Genomic DNA, 19,746 nt, shown 5'->3' on the forward strand with positions numbered 1-19,746 from the left:
CCATCGGGGTCAATAGTATCTGTCAACCTATCAGGCGGCTAGCTTAGTCTTGGAGCCTATGTGGGGTGTTCTCCATGCCATGGCATTGGACGGTGCCGTCCCGAGGATTGGGACGACGTTATACTTGGGTTGTACAGTTTGTTATGCTGACCTTGATGCTTTCATGGCTGTGCACAGTGGTTGAAGGGCAAGTTGTCAAAATATATCCTATCATTCTCTCCCCCCCTCAGAGAGTAGCTTGTACCAGGTCACTCCCCAAGGGGCCTAGTGCATGGCGCAATGGGATCTCGTAAGTCGAGTTTGCTTGTTTAATGACTAGTGGTACGATCGGTGTTTGCTGAGGATCTCTAAGAATGTAGACGGGGTCCGTTGGGAAAGATTTTTGGGATATTGACTAGATGAGCGACGTGATATTGGGTGCGGCAATTTGGTCATAATCAACAAGCACCTTTGTTAGGATATTAGCGGATCGATGCTACTGAGTTTCACGGCTTGGGTTATTGAAGACTGGCATGATCGAGAGGCATGATTTGGGCGTTGTAGACTAGCTTGACTGAGTCGCAAGGCTCGGGTACTCCAAACTGATGTGGTCGAACAGCATGATTTGGGTACAGTATAGCTGATGTAGCCGATCATCATACCTTGGGCACTATGGGACTAATGAGATCGAGCAGCGCGACTCGAGCATCATAGGAATGACGTGACTAAGCAATACAGTTCGGGTAGTGTATGACTGATATGGCCGAGCAATGTGACTCGGGCACCATAGGACTGATGTGACCATTTGGTCATGGCCGACCATTAGTGCAGCTCATAAGCTCGCGAGAAATTATCTGCTTTAGGCAATGGGCGAACCCGCACTGTTTTGTCCTTTCAAAGCATGTGAGCTCCAAAAGGCACCTATAAGGGTAAGGTGACTAAGCAATATGATTCGGGTAGTGTATAACTGATCTAACCGAGCAGCGTGATTCGGGCACCGTAGGACTGACATGACTATTTGGTCATGCCGACCATTGGTGCAGCACATAGGCTCATGAGAAATATACCCGCACGATTTTATCCTTTCGGAGTATGTGATCTCCAAAAGGCACCTCTAAGGGTAAGGTGAATAAGCAATATGGTTCGGGTAGTGTATGACTGATCTAACCGAGCAACACGACTTAGGCACCGTAGGACTAACATGACCATTTGGTCATAATCAGGCTTATAATACCTCATGAGAAATTATCATCTAAGGGTAAAGGAGACATGACAGACTTATAAGTCATATGTCCCTATACTCCTCAACCAATGTGGGACTAAATGATCTTATCAACTTGAAATCATAAGAGTGTTCGAGATAATGACTGAAGTGATTCTAAGATGGTTTCAAGATGAAAATGTCAAGCTTCCGAGATACCACCTGGACAAATGTCAAAGGAAATTTCTCAACTTAATCCCTTCGATGCTCAAATTAGTAACTAAGATTTATCAGTGGATATGAGATTTTATTGAAAAAAAGCTTTTGTAATTGCGTGGGAGACTGGCTTTTTATACCTAGGATAATCTATAATAATTTCAACGTCTCCCTCTTAATGTTTTGTTTATGTGGGCGACAGGAATAGGTAGTTCTGAACAATATATTTTAGATTTTTAGTCCACATGGGCACATAGTCATTTTACGATAATTTTTGTACAATAATTATGTGTCAAATAATGATTGATTGTTAATATATTTCTATGAGGTATTATAATAAGGTAAGATTTTTTTGAATATCTTTCATTTATTTAAAATATTTATTGATAATATTTGAGATAATAAATAATATTAGCTATATTTTAATTTAAATTTAAATATTTATATAATTAGTGTGATTAAAAAATAAAAATAAAGATTGATATATAATCAAATTAAAAGGTATTTTTATTCTAAATAACTCTAATTTTTTTTTTTACTTATTATTATAGTTTTTATGTCATGACGTAATAACCAACATAATTTGATTTGATCCCGATCGTGCAAGGGTATCCATGTGGTCACTCGGAAGGTTGAATGGAGGGGGGACAGAGGACCAGGGCTAGTGCCACCTACCCGACCTGGAATGGAGGGTGTCGAGTTCCTATACAATTAATTGATACTGGGAAGAAGGATTCCCGACTCGACTCGTTCGAAACATAAGTTAGTTGTTGAGAAGTAGTACTCAATATCCTCTATGACTAGGGTGTCATTTTATGCCTCTCATGCAAGTTTAATCATATGCGACTATTCCAATTTCACACTGAGGATGTCTCGCTCGATTTAGGGTATCGTTTCATATATTTTCGAGTAACATGATTATTGTCGTTTCGAGATACGATCGATTTTAGGTACGTGTGTTATGTCGATTCGAAGATGTCATGTTGGATCTGAGGTGGCTGCTCGCTGTCGGGCTGATATCAAAATATATGTATCACTTGTTATTGTTGATTGCCGATGATGATCATGGCCATCCGCCGTAAACGAACGGTGGATGATTACTTCATAGCCCCTAAACCCTTTTCTGCTGCTGTGTTAACTTCATTAACGGAGCTATTCATTCCGGAGTCCCCTCCAACCGCGGTTATCTTAAATTCCGCTCACCTCCGCACCCGCTGTTTATTGTAACCACACTACCGCGTATATAAATGCCGAACCCCACAGAGGAGACCCCGCCCGCCGTCACCGTTGTCGAAGAGGCCCCAAAGAGAAGAGAAGTTGGTGAGGCAAGACGGTCGGTGGAGAATGGGAGGCGCCAGGAGATCGATGGCCGAGGAAGTGGTCGTGTGGGCGGCGGAGGACGAACACTGGACGGAGTGGAGATGCCGGAAGCACACATCCTCCTCCCAGCCCCGTGATGGCATTTGCCCTGGCTGCCTCCGCGACCGCCTCCTCCGCCTCTGTCCCGACTGCGCCAACGAACGCCCCTGCAGCTGCTTCCGCCCCTCCTCCTCCTCTTCCTCCTGCTCCTCCGTTTCCTCCATCTCGCTCGCCGATCTCGCGGGATCCGCCGGAGGCGGCGCCGGGATCGGGGCAGTGGGACTCGTGTCGAGGTTGATCGACAGCGAGCCGGCGTTCCGGCGGTCCAGATCCGTCGGCTTCCAGCTCCTACGAACGAGATCGGTCGCCAGACACGTCGACGGCGGGGAAGCTCCGCGGCGGCCGAATCGAGGGAGGAGGTGGGCGTTGTTCTGGCCCTTCCCGAGGGCGGCGGGCGGGAAGGAGTCAGCGGCGGAGCTATCGAGGTCAAGGTCGGTGGGGGCGGCGGGATTGGCAGGACCCGGCTGCGGGGAGGACAGGGGAAAAGCATGGGGGTGGCATTTCCCGAGCCCAATGAACGCTTTCCGGCACCGGCGGTCGACGAAGCTCGTACATGAGAGGTCGCCGTTGTACTTATTCCGCGGGTGACAGAAACGCTAAACGAGGTCCGTGAAAAAAAGGACAATTTCTCTTTTAATTGTTTTGCCTGTTAAGTCCATTTCTCTATTTACATAAAAACTTTTATCTGGCAAATTTTCACGCTATTCGAAAGCTTTTAAATGATCGATCCCGAATTTATCGAACCTTTTTCTTATCATACTTAATCTCACCGTCCGTCCGATCTTTATCAGACGGCTAATTTGTCACTGCAGTTTTGTAGGGTACCGGCCAGTAATGAACAACGCGACACTAAACTACGGCCAAAGGTTGCACGATTTATACGTGTCCAATGTGTTGAGTCTCTGAACTATTCTGTGCCACACAAACTGGTTTCTTCTACCTCTCCCATCTTCAGTAAATTACGCTCTCAGAGACACCCATCCTCTCTGCAAGGGTTCGAAATGGCATTTGCAGATGGTTCCCACTTCACATTGTTATGAAAGTTGAGACAAGCATTTATGACTCCCACTTTATCCCAGTACTAAATTGGTGACATCCCACATGCTCTGTCTCGGACTAGCGTAAGGCTGAATACTCGATGCCACAGCCATTCCACAGGCTTCTCCACAGTCCATTGTCCGTAGGAATGTGGAAGGTCGAAGGAGAGATGAGAAGCGTTCCTTCTGCTTTTGTTCTCTCAATTAGTGTGATGGCCATCATTCCTCTCGATGATTAAACCTCGGCGTGGAAACAGAACCTCTGTTGAACCAATCAGAGAAGTCACCGAACAATTTAAAGGTCATGATCAATATAAAAAGGTTATCAGCAACTACCCCTTTCGGCGCATGATCTTAAATAAACCCACACGTATGCACATGAAACAGTGGCCGTTGCACCTGCCTTTCGATAATGGTTTTGGGAAGATGGGAGTCACGGCCACCGTTAGAGCCGTCTTTAGGGGAACGAGACGGTAGGCTTACCCGATGTGACTAAAAGCTGAAGCGCGACTCCTTTTACAGGCGCATCCACATGGCATCAAAAATCGTGCCGACTGCGTCCTCCCAATTTCCACCCTTCAGATCTCCACCGTGTCCGGACAAGAGTTCACGTGCACCGTCGCCAGCTACCCTGGATCCTCTTCAAGCGAACCAGGTGAGGTGACCGCGGCACCTGGCCGTATTTGAGATGTAAGATGACTTGGAAGATACTACTTACAAGGATACCTGGATATGATCCTTATCAAGTCCATGGCACCGCAGTGTCTCACCTCTCCCTCGCTGTGTTCGTCCTCTGCGCCCGCGCTTCATGGTACCCAAAAACCCTAGAAGCCCTAGCAGCGGCGCCATGAACGGGTCTTGCTGTAAGCTAGAGGACGGGTTCCCGGCGTTGCAGCTTTTCGGCCAGGGCGTCTCCTACACCTATGACGACGTCATCCTTCTTCCTGGCTACATCGACTTCCCCGCCGACGCCGTCGACCTCTCTACCCGCCTCTCCCGCCGCCGCTCCCTTGCCATCCCCTGCGTCGCCTCCCCCATGGACACCGTCTCCGAAGCCGCCATGTCCGTCGCAATGGCCGCCCTCGGCGGCGCCGCCATCGTCCACTGCAACAACGCCCCCGACAGCCAGGCCGCCATTGTCCGCGCCGCCAAGGCCCGCCGTATCCCCTTCGCCACCGACCCCGTCTTCCTCTCCCCCTCCGACTCCGTCTCCGACTTCGGCCCTGCTGCTTACGCAATCGTCACCGAGTCCGGGACCTCCAAGTCGAGGGTCGTGGGCGTCGTCGCCAAGTCCGATTGGGAGGGCCTAGCGAATAGGAATACTCTGGTTTCCGAGTACATGCTGCATGCGCCAGTGTCGGCTCCGGCGAGCTACGACTTCGAAAAGGTGGCGTCTTTCCTGGCCGGCGGGGGATTGGAGTACGCGCCGTTGGTGGCGGAAGATGGGGAGGTCGTTGATCTGGTCACCAAGGAAGACGTGGAGAGGATCAAGGGATTCCCAAGGCTGGGAGTGCCATCCCTGGGCGCCGATGGGAGGTTCGTTGTGGGGGCGGCAATAGGAACCCGGGAGACCGATAAGGAGAGGCTGGAGCATCTGGTGAAGGCCGGGACGAATGTGGTGGTGGTGGATAGCTCGCAGGGTAACTCCATATACCAAATCGAGATGATCAAGTATGCCAAGAGTATGTACTCGGAGTTGGATGTCATCGGAGGAAATGTTGTCACAGTTGCACAGGCGCAGAATCTGATCAAGGTCGGGGCTGATGGGTTGAGGGTGGGCATGGGATCGGGGTCCATATGTACCACTCAGGAGGTTTGTGCTGTGGGCAGAGGACAGGTATGATATCTCGTTCTTCAGTTTGATCTCATTCTACTTTTAGTTCCTTCCAAGGTAGAACTAACAATAACAATTCTAACACTGGCACAAAAGCGTAGGTTAGTGTTAACTTGTCTGTAGGTTTTATCTGGCTTGTGTCGTCCTGTTCTATTGCATATTAGTGATGAACTTGGATAAGGGTATTGAGAAACAAAGACTTACAAATAATGCTAGTCATATGACTATAAATAATACACTTGAATCCTCTCTGAGTGGCTGCAAAGGTTGCATTATTTTGATGATCCGGTGCAGTGTTAAATGTTTGTTAGTTGATCATTTCGTGAAACTTCACGTCCTCTCAAGACATTATTGATGATCTCACATGCTGCATTTATTTTGGTTTATATAGGCAACAGCAGTGTATAAGGTTGCATCTTTTGCAAAGGAACATGATGTGCCTGTTATCGCTGATGGTGGGATCTCGAATTCTGGACACATTGTGAAAGCTTTGACTCTAGGGGCTTCGACTGTTATGATGGGCAGTTTTTTAGCTGGTAGCAGTGAGGCGCCTGGTGTTTATGAGTATCTGGTATGTCCGCTGTTGTAACTGGTTATACTACTTTGCCTATTTTTCATGAATTTACTGTTAAAAATAACAATTATGCATGATAATCAAGGTTAGTTAATGCAGTGACCTATTTATCAATCACATGCCAGGAAATGTCTCAGTGCAGAGTACCAAGGGAGAATGACAATTTTGACCTTTACTACTTTGTTTCATTGTATCACACGGTTGAAATTATCTGCCACAGTGCTTTCTATGCAGCATTTATTTTTGAATGTCAAGATCTTATTTCTACTCAAATAGTCATGCGTATATTCCTTTAACCTGCTTCCTTCCATGGTGATCATGCATTGCTATTTAGACGAGGCACTATTTTAAGTTTTTGGCTTAGCTATTGAAAATAAGTATCCTAAATGAAAAGGAATTTTCAGTCGACTTGCTTATAGAAGATCAAAAAATTTTTGGCCAGCAGCTTTTACCTCACCATCTGGCCTAAACGACGCATCCACTTTTGTAAATCCGTGTATATTTTTACTCATTTCTGATGACCAGCATAAAGAATTGGTTAATTTAGGTCAATTTCTATGCTTGCGTAACTTGATTTACAGAATGGTCTTGGCTTGATGTTAAGTCTCTGTTCTTCGACGCACGGGGCAATAAAACATCTCAAGTTTGCCTGTTGTTTTAGTATGATATTAGTTCATAATATCATATTGTTATTCAACTTTTGCCTGTTGTTTTCCTGTTTTACTTAAGCCAATTGATTAATTACTCTGACCATTTTATAATATGAAAGTTTCCTCTCTGTTTTCACTTCGATAAAGCTAGAGGCAGTGGATATAGGAAGGATAAAAGGAAACATAATATGCGTCTCACTTTTCAACTTCACATTCTCAAACCATATTATGAATCATATAAATAACCAAAGAGGAAACTTTGCAGGAGAATAAACTTTCAGTTATGAAGCTTCAGTAGTTTTAAGCTTCTTGATAGAAATATGACAACCAATGAAAGAGACAAAAGGTGGTACTTGGAGCTTCTTTGATTAAGTAAAGAAAAGGACATAATCCTAGTAAAGTGAACATCTTGGAATTAAACATCTAATTGACTTTTAAATGACTGTTGACTTTGATAGCCAGAACTAAAACTCAAGTGCAAATACTCAGTTAAAAATAAATCTAATATGACTAAACTCTGCATCATCGAAAGACATATTTAGGTTTTTCATTCTAAAATTAGTCAGCATGTTCATCTTGAAGCTCTTGATGGGATCTGCTTGCTAGAGCTCAGTATATTGTATGTACTATGATGGTTTTGATTGATCTGACATCTGCTTTTCCAGAATGGTCACCGAGTGAAGAAGTATAGGGGCATGGGTTCTTTAGAAGCAATGACAAAGGGTAGTGATGCACGGTATTTGGGCGACACACTAAAACTCAAGGTTGCTCAAGGAGTTGTTGGTGCTGTAGCTGACAAAGGCTCCATATTGAAGTTTATCCCTTACACTATGCAAGCCGTGAAGCAAGGATTTCAGGATCTTGGTGCATCCTCTTTGCAGTCGGTTCATGATCTGCTACATTCAGAGGTGCTAAGATTCGAGGTATGCACTGATGTTTATTAATTTAAGAGCTTGCTATATTGTTCAATTTTTCTTGCCTTCTTTTACTTGTAGTATAGAATAAACTGGGCACTGGCGGAGGTTCTTTGTTTTTCTCAAATAATGAGCTAAGAGTGCATTGGACATACTCATGAGCAAAGGACCCTGCATGTGTTTTTGATTGTGCACCCAATTCTTATTGGTAGACCTGTCATTGTGTTACGTGGTCCCATCAAATTTTGATGCAGGGCCATCTTGGTGATTGGTTAGAGATAGTCTGGTTTCTTGTTTCACCGACTGCAGTATGTTTAACATTCCTGCGGTCTCATTTAGTTCCCCTTGTATTTTTGCACCCCCTTGTTCCTACATTACGTATGTACATATTTTTGCACATATGTACATATGTTTCTACATTCCCTCTTATATTTTTGCACCCCCTTGTTTAACATTACAGACAACACATATGTACATATTCATGCATGAGGAGAGATTGAAAATGAGGATTAAGAAAATAGTCTCACATTGGTAAATATCGAGAGAGTCGAATGATATATATTTGAATTTAGCCCACAATCTAACAACTTAAGCTTTTGGATTGAACTGGTGCTTGACTCAATATATGTTAATCCAAGGTTCGTAAACAAGAAGAGTGAGTCAAAGAAAAAAATGAGAACGATTGAAAAAGAGAGAGAGAGAGAGATAAGGATGATTAAAAAAAGAGAGAAAAAGAAAAGAAGAGTCAAAGAAAAATGAAGATGATTGAAAAAAGAGAGAAAGAGAAATAAGGATGATTAAAACAAGAGAGAGAGAGAGAGAGAGAGAGCAGAAGAGATTTGAGCTAGGTTCGTAACAAAAAAAAAAGAAAGAGATTTGAGCCAAGATGAGCTTGGTAATCAGCGTTGCGGACAAAATTAACCACACCACCTATCAAGCTATGGTTGCAAACAAAGTTGGCCATACCACCTACCCTTACAAGTAAGGGGGGAGATGATTGAATCACACATGAATAAGGAGAGAATATCAGAAGATATTCATATATGATGAGAGATTGAAAAAGAGGACTAAGAGAATAGTTCTACATTGGTAAATATCAAGAGAGTCAGATGATATATATTTGAGTCTAATCCACAACTTCACGGCTCAAGCTTTTGGGTTAAATTTGTGTCTAACTCAATATATGTTAATTGTATCTAGTTTGACTCACATTCATCATTAATGGATTTCTAGCACTTGTACATGCATATATGATATGTAGACTACACTTGTATAAACGGTATTTGTTTTATATATACAGATCATGTATACATAGATAATTTTGAGAAAAACTTGGTCCTCAGCACTAACTGCTCAAAAATGATAAAGCAGATGTAGGGATCACCATTGTTAACTTGAGCTTATGCACCTAAAGTGCCTAAATTAATATTGAGGATGTGCTTTTTGTTGACTCGTCAAGTGGAAACAACAAAATGGAGCGGAATGGAGCTAGTATAGTATGTACCTTGTGTAAATACATAAGTGAAAAACCTAAAACTTTAATGGTGATCCAGATCTGGGTGCATGCAGGCTTAGAGAGGCAGCACCTTATTGAATAGTTTTAAGCAATAAGTCAATAAAATGATTATATTATATCCTATAAACTATGTATCTGATGATCATTTACTGACATATGACATCAGATTTTGATACCAGAGGAATCTTGTTTTCTGGCCAATTTAGATGAACAGATCCTCTTTAATGGTACTGACTCATTCCTTTGATTTATGGATTATTGATCTTTTGTTGGAACTGAGAATAGTTGAACTTATTTCTTACTTGATTCTACTTCACTTCTTGCCGTGTGTATATATATATATATATATAAGATTCTAATTTCGTATCGTGCTGGAGTTTCGAGCATAGTTCGATATGGTACGGTACAGAGTACCGAGCAGTACACCAGGGTGTATCGCTCTGTGTGTGTGTGTGTGTATATATATATATATATATAAGTTAAAAAAAGGCGACGTCGCCTCTTTTTTTTGCCTGTGTGGGGAGAAGAAATCGAGGTTCCCATCTCCCCACGCAAAAAAGGGCAACGAGGAGATGTCGTCGCCTCGCCTCGTTTCTTCTCCCTACGACGTCGTCGAGGCTTCTTCCCCCCACGTGGATGAGGAGAAGTCGTCGACGACACCGAGGCCTCGTCGCCTCATACGAGAATGAGACGACATCTCATCTGCGATGTCCGGCAAGGGAGGGCCATGACGGATCGGGATCGTCGAGGGAGAGCAGAGTCGGATCTCTAGGTTCTCCCCTCTCTTCTCCCTCTTCTTTCTTCTCCTTAAGCTCTCCCTCGGCTAATATCACCTGATAGCGGGCGGCGACGGTCGAAATCGACTGTCACTGATCGATTTAGGGTGGTAACGGGGCGGAAGCAGCCCCAATTGATGGTACGACCTGGTAGCGGACGGTCCGCGTATCGGTCTACTGGCGGACCGGTATGTACCGCTTGGTACAAGTGATATTATTCGAAATTAAATCCTTTATATATATATGTATATATGTATATATATATATATGTGTATATATGTATGAAATTACTGTGCAGAAATAGAAAATGCGTAGCTATGATTGAAAAGTTGGTAATCACCACCAGCAATGTGTAGATCATGGGGTTGTTAAGCATTAAATTTTGACACTATTGGCGGAGGACTTTGCCAAGGTCAGGATCTTAAAATGATTGCACAGATAAGAAAGCTGGAAAATTTCAGTGAATGGTATTCCAGAGCTCCATAGATTCTGTTGAAAAGATTCATCAATTAAACATACTGAAATAATCAATTTTCTCATTCTTTAAAGGAAATTAAGGTTCAAAAAGACACTTCCAGAGAGGATTTATCGAACTGTCATTTAGGAAGCATGTGGAAGTTGCTGTGTCTTCAATTTCTGTCAATTATCATTTGTTTAGGTTCTTATGTTTGTGGATGATCTTCTTTTCCAGGTCCGAACAGGGGCTGCACAGGTAGAGGGAGGAGTGCATGGCTTGGTTTCATTCGAGAAGAAGTTCTTCTGAACATTACCACAAAAAACTCACAGATTATCCTGTTCGTTTGATCCTTGGTTCAGTGAATGCTAGAGAGGCCAAAGTTCTAATAACATTGACGTCTTGTACCCAAAATCCTCTCGAGTTTTGATTCTGCTATCTGATTGAAATAATGAAGACGCCATTTGCTAATGGTAATCATGATATATTAGAGGCTATGATCCCTCCTATGACCTTTGCTTCAATTCATGCTATTGCTTATTATACGTCATATCCTGTTTTGCATTTCTTTCTACAATGTGAAATGACTTGTTGCATGTTCGATGACAAATACTTGCTCAGGGTTTTTCTTACCGCTGCCTGGCATCAGCGCCACAGCCGCAGCCTCCACGCTCTCTCCATATCCAGCTTCTTCCCCAGCTGCCTGCGCTTCCTGGCGGCGGAAGGTGTATGCACTCGGTGTAAGCGCTCGCTTCGTCTGGCTTTCCGCGGACGAGGGAGTAGGGCACATGGTGTGGCCCAGTCCCACAATCTTCCTCTCCGGTATTGCGCTTCCTCTGGCTTGCACGTTGGCCTGAGATGAGAATTATTCTCTCTCTCTCTCTCTCTCTCTCTGGTGGAACAGAGTGGATTCACTGCCACTTGGTGCCTCGGCGTTGAGCGGGTCGTGGGTGGTGTCTCGTCTCAACCTCTTCTGCACCCACCAACCACAGGCCATTCCCGTAAAGCTTTCCCCACTACCGCTCGTGCTGATGCCTCTCAGATTCCTGTAGCAGAGCTTCTGGAAAACAGGTCTTCGGACGGGGATCACGGTCCCTGTTCCTGCACCGATAGACTCGAGTACTGCAGGTATTGGATGAAAGCTGCCCATTGTCGATGGTTCATTGTTTCTTCCTTGGCGTAATGATTTCATAAGCACTCTCCATTATAGAATGTTAACCTGATCTTGCTAATGCTCGAACGGATCAGCAAACAATTCCTTGCCTCTGGTTCTCCTTCAGCTGCTGAGAGCATGCGAGGTGAGGAGGCATCTCCGGTCACCGACCAGTGTGATACGAGCTCAGCATTCCTTGGCACAAAATGTCAACCGTATGCAGAACTGGAAAGGTTCTTCTGTTCTTAATGGGAGGCCATAGTGGTGGTGGGCCAGTTGTAGAAGACAGGGTGCGGAAGACCACTGACATGGTTGTTTGCCCTGTGGTAGGTGGACGTCTACACTTGATTGCTGTTCCTGCACCTAAGATTATCTTTTGTGATGATTCAATGGATAACCAGTGATGCGGCCACGTAGGTGTGCTCCGGTTGGTTCCTGGAGATGGGGCTCGTTTCAGTCTCCAGATGTCCAGAAATTATTGGTCGATGTCGTAGGTGAGATCAGTCGTCCAACTTGAGTTGGCGGTAGATAACCGCACCTTTGTCTATCGTCGGAGTGGTGGGGATTGCTTCACAGTCGCTCAGGTAAGATCGCCTCCGTGTCCTCTACGTTTTAGTTCTAAAATACCTTACACGATGCTGTCGTTGGATACTCACTGACTGTGAAGTCTCTCCCCAAAACAAGCAAGTTTTAGATACGCGGGGGTGGTCTCAAATTGAAATTGCATGGAAGAAGGGTATATAATACACCTTCTAAGCAGAGAAAGTATAGGGCAGGATGGAATGCGTGACGCAGGTGGCATATCACTTGCAACTAATGTGCACAACAGCGGAAGCGCAGAAACTATGCTTGGGGGGTTGGGGAGCAAAGAAGCACCCCATGTGCTCGAGCACCACTCCACAGCTAGTCTTCTTGATGCGTCGATCACCAAGGACGACGCCCGCTTCCTTCTCCGCCTCTATAAATTGCTCCCTCCACTTCCTCGATCCATCGAAGGTGGCAGGCATCTCGAGTCCTCCACACAAGCTTGGTCATGGGTGTTACTCGCAGGGTCGTAAGCTCTGCGCTGCTGCTGTTGTTGGGTGCGACCGTGTGCTTCGCCTCTAGAGCGCTCCTGGTTGCTCCTCAGGAGCTGCCTTATGGCGTAGGCCATGGCATTGGCGACGTCATTCCTGGAGGTGGATGGCATTTCTTTCCCGGTTATGGGGCCGGAGGTGAGTTTGGTGGTATAGGAGAGTATGGTGGTGGCTACGGTGGCGGTTCTGGAAGCGGTGTGGGCTATGGAGCAGGTGGTGAGCATGGTGGTGGTTACGGGACTGGAGCGGGCACTGGGAGTGGAGGCGGTTATGGTGCCGGTGGAGAACATGGTGGCGGCTATGGTGGTGGGGGAGGCAGCGGTACTGGTGTGGGTTATGGTGCAGGTGGTGAGAATGGAGGTGGATACGGGATAGGAAGTGGTAAAGGTGGTGGAGCTGGTTACGGTGCTGGTGGAGAACATGGTGGTGGTTATGGTGGTGGTGGAGGCAGTGGTGCTGGCGTTGGTTCTGGTGCAGGTGGAGAGCATGGCGGTGGCTATGGCACTGGAAGTGGTGCTGGTGCTGGAGGAGGCTACGGTGCTGGTGGAGATCATGGAGGAGGCTATGGTGGTGGCGGTGGCTCGGGTGGTGGTGTAGGGTATGGTGCAGGAGGTGATCATGGTGCTGGCTACGGGACAGGAAGTGGTGCTGGTGGTGGAGTTGGTTATGGTGCAGGTGGAGAACATGGCGGTGGGGAAGGTGGTGGCGGCGGCGTTGGTTATGGAGCAGGTGGTGAGCATGGCGGTGGCTATGGAACTGGAAGCGGTGCTGGTGCTGGAGGTGGCTACGGTGCCGGTGGACAGCATGGAGGTGGTTATGGTGGTGCAGGCGGAGACCGAGGAGGTGGTTATGGTGGTGCAGGCGGAGAACGTGGCGGTGGCTATGGTGGTGCAGGCGGAGAACGTGGGGGTGGTTATGGTGGTGCAGGCGGAGACCGAGGAGGTGGTTATGGTGGTGCAGGCGGAGAACGTGGCGGTGGCTATGGTGGTGCAGGCGGAGAACGTGGAGGTGGTTATGGTGGTGCAGGCGGAGACCGAGGAGGTGGTTATGGTGGTGCAGGCGGAGAACGTGGCGGTGGCTATGGTGGTGCAGGCGGAGAACGTGGCGGTGGGTATGGTGGTGCAGGCGGAGAACGTGGCGGTGGCTATGGTGGTGCAGGCGGAGAACATGGAGGTAGTTATGGTGGTGCAGGCGGCGAGCATGGAGGTGGCTATGGAGGTGCAGGAGGCGAACATGGAGGTGGCTATGGAGGTGCAGGAGGCGAACACGGCGGTGGCTATGGTGGTGCAGGAGGCGAACACGGCGGTGGCTATGGTGGTGCAGGCGGAGACCACGGCGGTGGCTATGGTGGTGCAGGCGGAGAGCATGGAGGTGGCTATGGAGGTGCAGGCGGAGAGCACGGAGGTGGATATGGTGGTGCAGGCGGAGAGCATGGAGGTGGATATGGTGGTGCAGGCGGAGAGCACGGAGGTGGATATGGTGGTGCAGGCGGAGAGCACGGAGGTGGATATGGTGGTGAAGGCGGAGAACATGGAGGTGGCTATGGTGGTGCAGGCGGAGAACATGGCGGTGGCTATGGTGGTGCAGGCGGAGAACATGGCGGTGGCTATGGTGGTGCAGGAGGCGACCATGGCGGTGGCTATGGTGGTGCAGGAGGCGAACATGGCGGTGGCTATGGTGGTGCAGGCGGAGAACATGGCGGTGGTTATGGTGGAGCAGGAGGCGAACATGGCGGTGGTGGAGGCAGTGGTGCCGGCGTTGGTTATGGAGCAGGAGGTGAGCATGGCGGTGGCTATGGTACCGGAAGCGGTGCTGGTGCTGGAACCGGTTACGGTGCTGGTGGAGAGCATGGAGGTGGCGGTGGTTCAGGTAGTGGTGTCGGGTATGGTGCAGGAGGCGAGCATGGTGCGGGCTATGGTGCTGGAAGTGGCATCGGTGGTGGAGCTGGTTATGGTGCAGGTGGAGAACATGGCGGTGGCCATGGTGGCGGGGAAGGTGGTGGCGGCGGTGTTGGCTACGGAGCAGGCGGTGAGCATGGGGGCGGCTACGGGGCTGGAAGTGGCACGGGTGCCGGAGGCGGCTATGGTGCTGGTGGAGAACATGGTGGCGGCTACGGCGGCGGTGGTGGCGTTGGTTATGGAGCAGGTGCGGCTAGTGGGGAGCATGGCGTTGGCTATGGAAGCGGTGCTGGGCATGGTGGTGGTAGTGGTTACGGCGCTGGGGGAGAGCACGGTGGCGGATATGGTGGAGGTGAGGGAAAAGGTGGAGGTGTTGGTTACGGAGCTGCAGGGGGCGACAACGGAGCGGGCTACGGCGGCGGAGGGAAGGGGTATCCCGGCGCATAGATTTCCGGACACCGAAGGCTGTCTAATGTTCTACGATAATAAGGCGGTATTCACCCATTCTGGCGAGCCTTTGCGCTATGGATATGTGACCGCATTGCGCGTGGGATTTGATAGATATGGAGTCCATCAACATGATGTGCTGCTGCTTCTCGAGGAGTTGCTCGTAAGCCACGATGGCTACATCAATGTACTTGTTTAGATGTCTTATCTCGTAGTAATGGAGCTTTATTATCGCAGCTTATTCCTCCACGCCCACCATCTTCCTCTCCGTGCATGAGGCAACCACAGTGAGTCCAGTCTCCTCTCGTTCCTCCGTTTCTTTGTTGCCACCAAGTTACAGAGGAACAGTAATATTATATATATACATATATACACACACCAAACATAAGACAGCGCAGGCTTAGCTTACTACAATAAACCTCCATGGCGGCAGTAAGAGCCAGCCGCTTTGCCAGCGTTCCCCACCAAAACTGACCTACCAACTAGATAAGGCCTCAGCCGCCAATCTAGCGTAGAGAACAGAGCTGAGCTGCTCCTGCGTGAACACCCGGCTCGACATCTTCACCGTCGCCTGCTGGATCATGAGGTCCTTCACCACCGACACGCTTGCGTAATGCAATTCCAGATCAAGGTCTTGCAGGGCAGCCATCAGCACAGCAGCTGGGTGATTCCTCTTTTGGCTCTGCAACCTGATCAGGGCCTCCGATCCCAGTAGCTTCACCTCGATTTCAACCCCGTGACATCGACCGCCGCCGTTCATCATCTTAAGGTTGCTCTCAGGCCGCTGCGTTGGGGTGGATTCACGCTCCTTTTTGAGGCCTTGAATCTGTGCTTGCAGGTCCTCCTTGTTCGCCTCCAAAGCTTGCAGCTTTGACCGGAGTTCGTTGATGTAGGAGACGGCGTCGCCCATGAGGGAGGCTTTGTCCATCTTGGACACATTGGGAACCACCGCACGGAGGGCATAGAACCTCTGGTTGAGCTTCTCGCGGCGCTGCCGCTCAGCTTCGACGTGGTTCAGCGGCTCCTCACGGCCGTTGGCGGGCTTCCGGCCACGTTTCCGCGGCCGCTTCTCGGGTTCCACCACCCGGCTGCTCTCCACCTCCCGTACCGATGGCTCGAGTTCGGACTGATCCGAATCGGGTCCATCGGGGACGCCGCCGGAAGATGACCTCAATTGGCCATTGGAGGGGGCTCTTGCAGGAGCCGACGAGAAGGAGAGCATCCCCTCGCCGTCGTTGCTCGCCCTGGATGTCGCTCCCGTGGATCTGTTGGTCTTCTTGTCGTCCGCCACAGCGGTAGCTTGTTGGCGGGAGAAGAGGCTGCTGGCGACAGGAGCCGGCGAGGAATCCCTCTTGCCACCGGCGAAACTCGGGATATCCCTAGACTCCGGCTTGAACGAGCGGGCGGGAGCGACCGCGCCGTTCGCGGCGAATCCGGAGAAATCGAACTCTTTGGACATGAAAGATTGGGCCTGCGGTTTACTGCAGCTGCTCTGATGCTGCAGTTGGTGGATCTGTCGCTGGTGGTCGTCGTGGACTTTTGGGATCTGCATAGCAGAGGTTGGGTTCTCGGTGAGGATACTTGAGCTAGGATTGCTGTCGGATTGGATCGGGGGTTTCGTGACGGAGATGCCGACGGAGGTCGAGACACGGGAGACGGAGTCCTTGATCTCGACCGTGGAGGGGTCAATGAGCCAGAGAACCGGTGGATCCGACTCTCCGTGGCCGGCGGCGGGAGTCGCTGCAACAGATTGCTGCGCGAGCCATGATGGGGCCGCTGCAGTGTCGGGCGCGTCCCGGGAGCTGAAGTTGAAGAGGACGCGAATCTTGCCCATGAGGTCGAGGCTGTAGAGGATCGTGTCGGTGGATCCGAGCTCGAGCACGCCGGAGCCGACGGGAGCGCAGACCATGGTCTGGATGCCGAACAACTGGGCATGCCGCGCGCGCTCGCACGACGCCGCGGATAGACGGCCGGCGCCCGCGATCCAGTAGGGCGCGCCGGCGTAGAGGGCCTGGCCCGGGAGGCCGGCCCCGTTGACGAAGGACTGGGTCATGGAGACTAGAAAGAACCACTCCGTGTCGGTGACCTCCTCCTCGACGATCTCGTCCGGCGCCAAGGACACGCCGCCGGAGATGAGCGAGTTGAGCTCCCGCAGGACGCGCTTGCGGTGATCCTGATCAGCAGCCGAGGCGGTGCTCGCGGCCCGTTGCTTCCGCTTGTCCTCCTCGCAGCCCTTGTAGTAGCCGTCGCCCCACCCGAGGAAGGACGTCCCGGTGGCGGCATCCACCGACGACTGCCAGAAGATGCCGTAGGTCCAGCTTTCCCGGGCCCCCTCGATCAGGGCCTGCAGCCGCTGCTGGAGCGTCTCCTGGTTGAAGAACGCCGACGGAGGAGAAGAGGAAGTGGGAGGGCCGACGATAGCCCTCCCAGGATCCAAGGACGAGGCCATACCGGAGGGCCGAGGAGGGGTGGGAGGAGGAGTCGCCCAGGCGAAGCCATGGACGAGGTCGGTGGCGGCCATGAACGCCTCCATCATGGAGGCGTTGTCGTCGGCCCACAGGTTCATCTTCTTTGATCGGACTCCTGTCTATGAACTGGAAGCCTCGGTTCCGGTGACCGCCGCTCCGCTCCCCCCCCCCCCACCCGTGGACAAAGCGAGGAAGGCGGCCGGACAAGAGGGCGTGGCGATAGGGGAGACAGACGCGCACAGCTCTCAGATATTTCCTCTGCTAATTTCCATGTTTATCGTTAATTTTTTATATACATACGTAGGTATTAATTAATGTTATCAGAAAGATTAATTTGCTTCCCGATACAGATTATTCGGATTAGGCTAATTTAACGCGGATTATTTGACCTCAAAGTTCTATTAATTTGTTATAGTGAAATGGCAGCCGCCGGGCAGCTAGTTGATGACGGCGCGGTCTGCGAGCCCCCTGGATCGTGCCACGTGCCAAATGGTGGGGCGGATAAGCCGTGGCCGGAATCGAACACGGGGAAAAGGCAGGTAACGTGTAACGGAACCGTTCGCATGTCAACCAACGGGGTTGGATGAGGGAGTCACGTGGCGGCGGGGTCCATCGAGGTCCTTTATTTTGTTTTATTTTCATTTATTTATTTATATATTAATTTGGTTAGATGTAGTAGTAGCGTTGGACGCAACACGTTTTACTCGCTTGTCTTCTCGAACTTTCTCGCTTGTCCTGTCGTTGCGTGGCGGAAGTCGTTTGCCATTGGATACGGTAGCGACCATTTTTTTTACTTATTTATCTATGCTTTTTGTCTGTGGATTTTAGTTTGCTCTGGAAAATCTTGCTGGGAACACGACCTACGAATTACAGCATAATTTCAAGGATCGGACTAATTATAAATTTTTTTTTTATAAATATTTATCTTGATATTTTAATTTTTATATTTTTAAAAATTATATTGATATTTCTATAATTATGAAAGTAAAACGTCTAGATCTATTTATCCAAACATCATCGATTTTATCAACGAAAATATAAAATTAAATGATAAAAAAAAAATTAATGTTTCAATTAATGGTGATGGATGATAATGTCGTTAGGAGCCAGGATGACTATTATGGATAAGGAGAGCGACGACGAAAGATGAGAACTACTATGCATTTGTGTCGACGTCGACGCAGTTATCGAACGATCCTTTCGTTGTTTTACATTTGCGTTGACATCGATGCAGTTGCTGAGCGATGAAAGAGTCGCTGAAGCATATGCCAAGCGATGCTGCTTGGCATCTGCATCGACAATCCTTTCATTGCTCAACATCTGAATTAGCAACCGTGCTTATCTCGTCGTTATTTTCCTCATCCATAATAGTCACCTATGGCACCCCTATTAGCGTCTCGTCTATCACCACTAACATCGTCCATCACCATCAATGTCATTCATCATTATCAATTAAAATATTAAAATTATCTTTTTATTATCGTATTTTTCTTGATAAACTCGATAATGTTAAAGTAATCATACCTAGATGTTTCATAATATTAATATAATTTTTTAAAATATAAGTAACGAGATTCTAAAAGTAATTAGCTATAATTCGCCTCCAAGGATCATATCGTCTTTGATGGAGCTCAGCACATGAAGTTTAAGATTGAGAGAAGGAGAGACTTTGGCCGATTGAGGTGGAGTATTTATGTTGGTCGATGCTCTCTTGTTGGTTTTGGTCGGTTAATTGAGGGATTAACATCCTCCACATAACTCAAACCTCTCGCATCATTCTAGTAATCATGGTTTGTTGAATTCCATGAGACTGTGATCGGAAGTCAGTAGATGTTCTGATGATTACTTGCACTTTTTGCCAAATCTAGATTATAATAGATTGTAATATAAGCGATGAAGGCACGATGTCAACATGGATTCGCGACTCCTAAAGGGATCATTCACTACGATGATTAAGAAAATGGGTTGATTGTGCTAAATAAAATTATGATTAAAGATTAAGTTTAGCCATAATTTTGTGTCCCTTTGCTGTCATCATGATTAAAAATTAAGATTATGATATATATATATATATATATAAGGATAAAATAGAAAAAGGGTTTTTTTTCTATTATTTTTTTGTTTTGAACAAAAA

General features: G+C 48.1%; 3 protein-coding genes across 6 annotated transcripts; 2 read left to right on the plus strand and 1 right to left on the minus strand.

The window, feature by feature from the left end:
• The first annotated feature begins 2,671 nt into the window (after window positions 1-2,671).
• Window positions 2,672-12,754, plus strand: LOC103972648 (inosine-5'-monophosphate dehydrogenase-like). Of its 4 annotated transcripts, none has more exons than XR_010481371.1 (9): window positions 2,672-3,420; window positions 3,628-4,507; window positions 4,615-5,689; window positions 6,078-6,257; window positions 7,576-7,833; window positions 10,808-11,043; window positions 11,192-11,698; window positions 11,819-12,049; window positions 12,141-12,754. XR_010481371.1 is itself a non-coding variant. In XM_065090976.1 (6 exons), the coding sequence occupies exons 1-6, from the start codon at window positions 3,369-3,371 to the stop codon at window positions 10,877-10,879; spliced, it is 1,770 nt and encodes a 589-aa protein (XP_064947048.1). In that variant the 5' UTR covers window positions 2,672-3,368; the 3' UTR covers window positions 10,880-11,120. The 4 variants fall into 4 exon arrangements, 1 of the variants encoding a protein (XP_064947048.1); XR_010481372.1 differs by having other exon boundaries at window positions 3,636-4,507; XR_010481370.1 differs by having other exon boundaries at window positions 4,375-4,507.
• Window positions 12,755-12,756: 2 nt separating this feature from the next.
• LOC103974481 (uncharacterized) lies at window positions 12,757-15,343 on the plus strand. The gene is made up of 2 exons (XM_065088540.1): window positions 12,757-13,392; window positions 13,439-15,343. Exons 1-2 carry the CDS (start codon window positions 12,757-12,759, stop codon window positions 15,341-15,343), a joined length of 2,541 nt encoding a protein of 846 aa, XP_064944612.1.
• Window positions 15,344-15,478: 135 nt separating this feature from the next.
• Window positions 15,479-17,710, minus strand: LOC135597680 (transcription factor MYC2-like). The gene has a single exon (XM_065090975.1). The coding sequence runs from the start codon at window positions 17,708-17,710 to the stop codon at window positions 15,620-15,622; it is 2,091 nt and encodes a 696-aa protein (XP_064947047.1). The 3' UTR covers window positions 15,479-15,619.
• Window positions 17,711-19,746: the final 2,036 nt, after the last annotated feature.

The sequence above is a fragment of the Musa acuminata genome, chromosome BXJ1-11 (genome assembly GCF_036884655.1).
Source record: "Musa acuminata AAA Group cultivar baxijiao chromosome BXJ1-11, Cavendish_Baxijiao_AAA, whole genome shotgun sequence".
Lineage (NCBI taxonomy): Eukaryota > Viridiplantae > Streptophyta > Magnoliopsida > Zingiberales > Musaceae > Musa > Musa acuminata.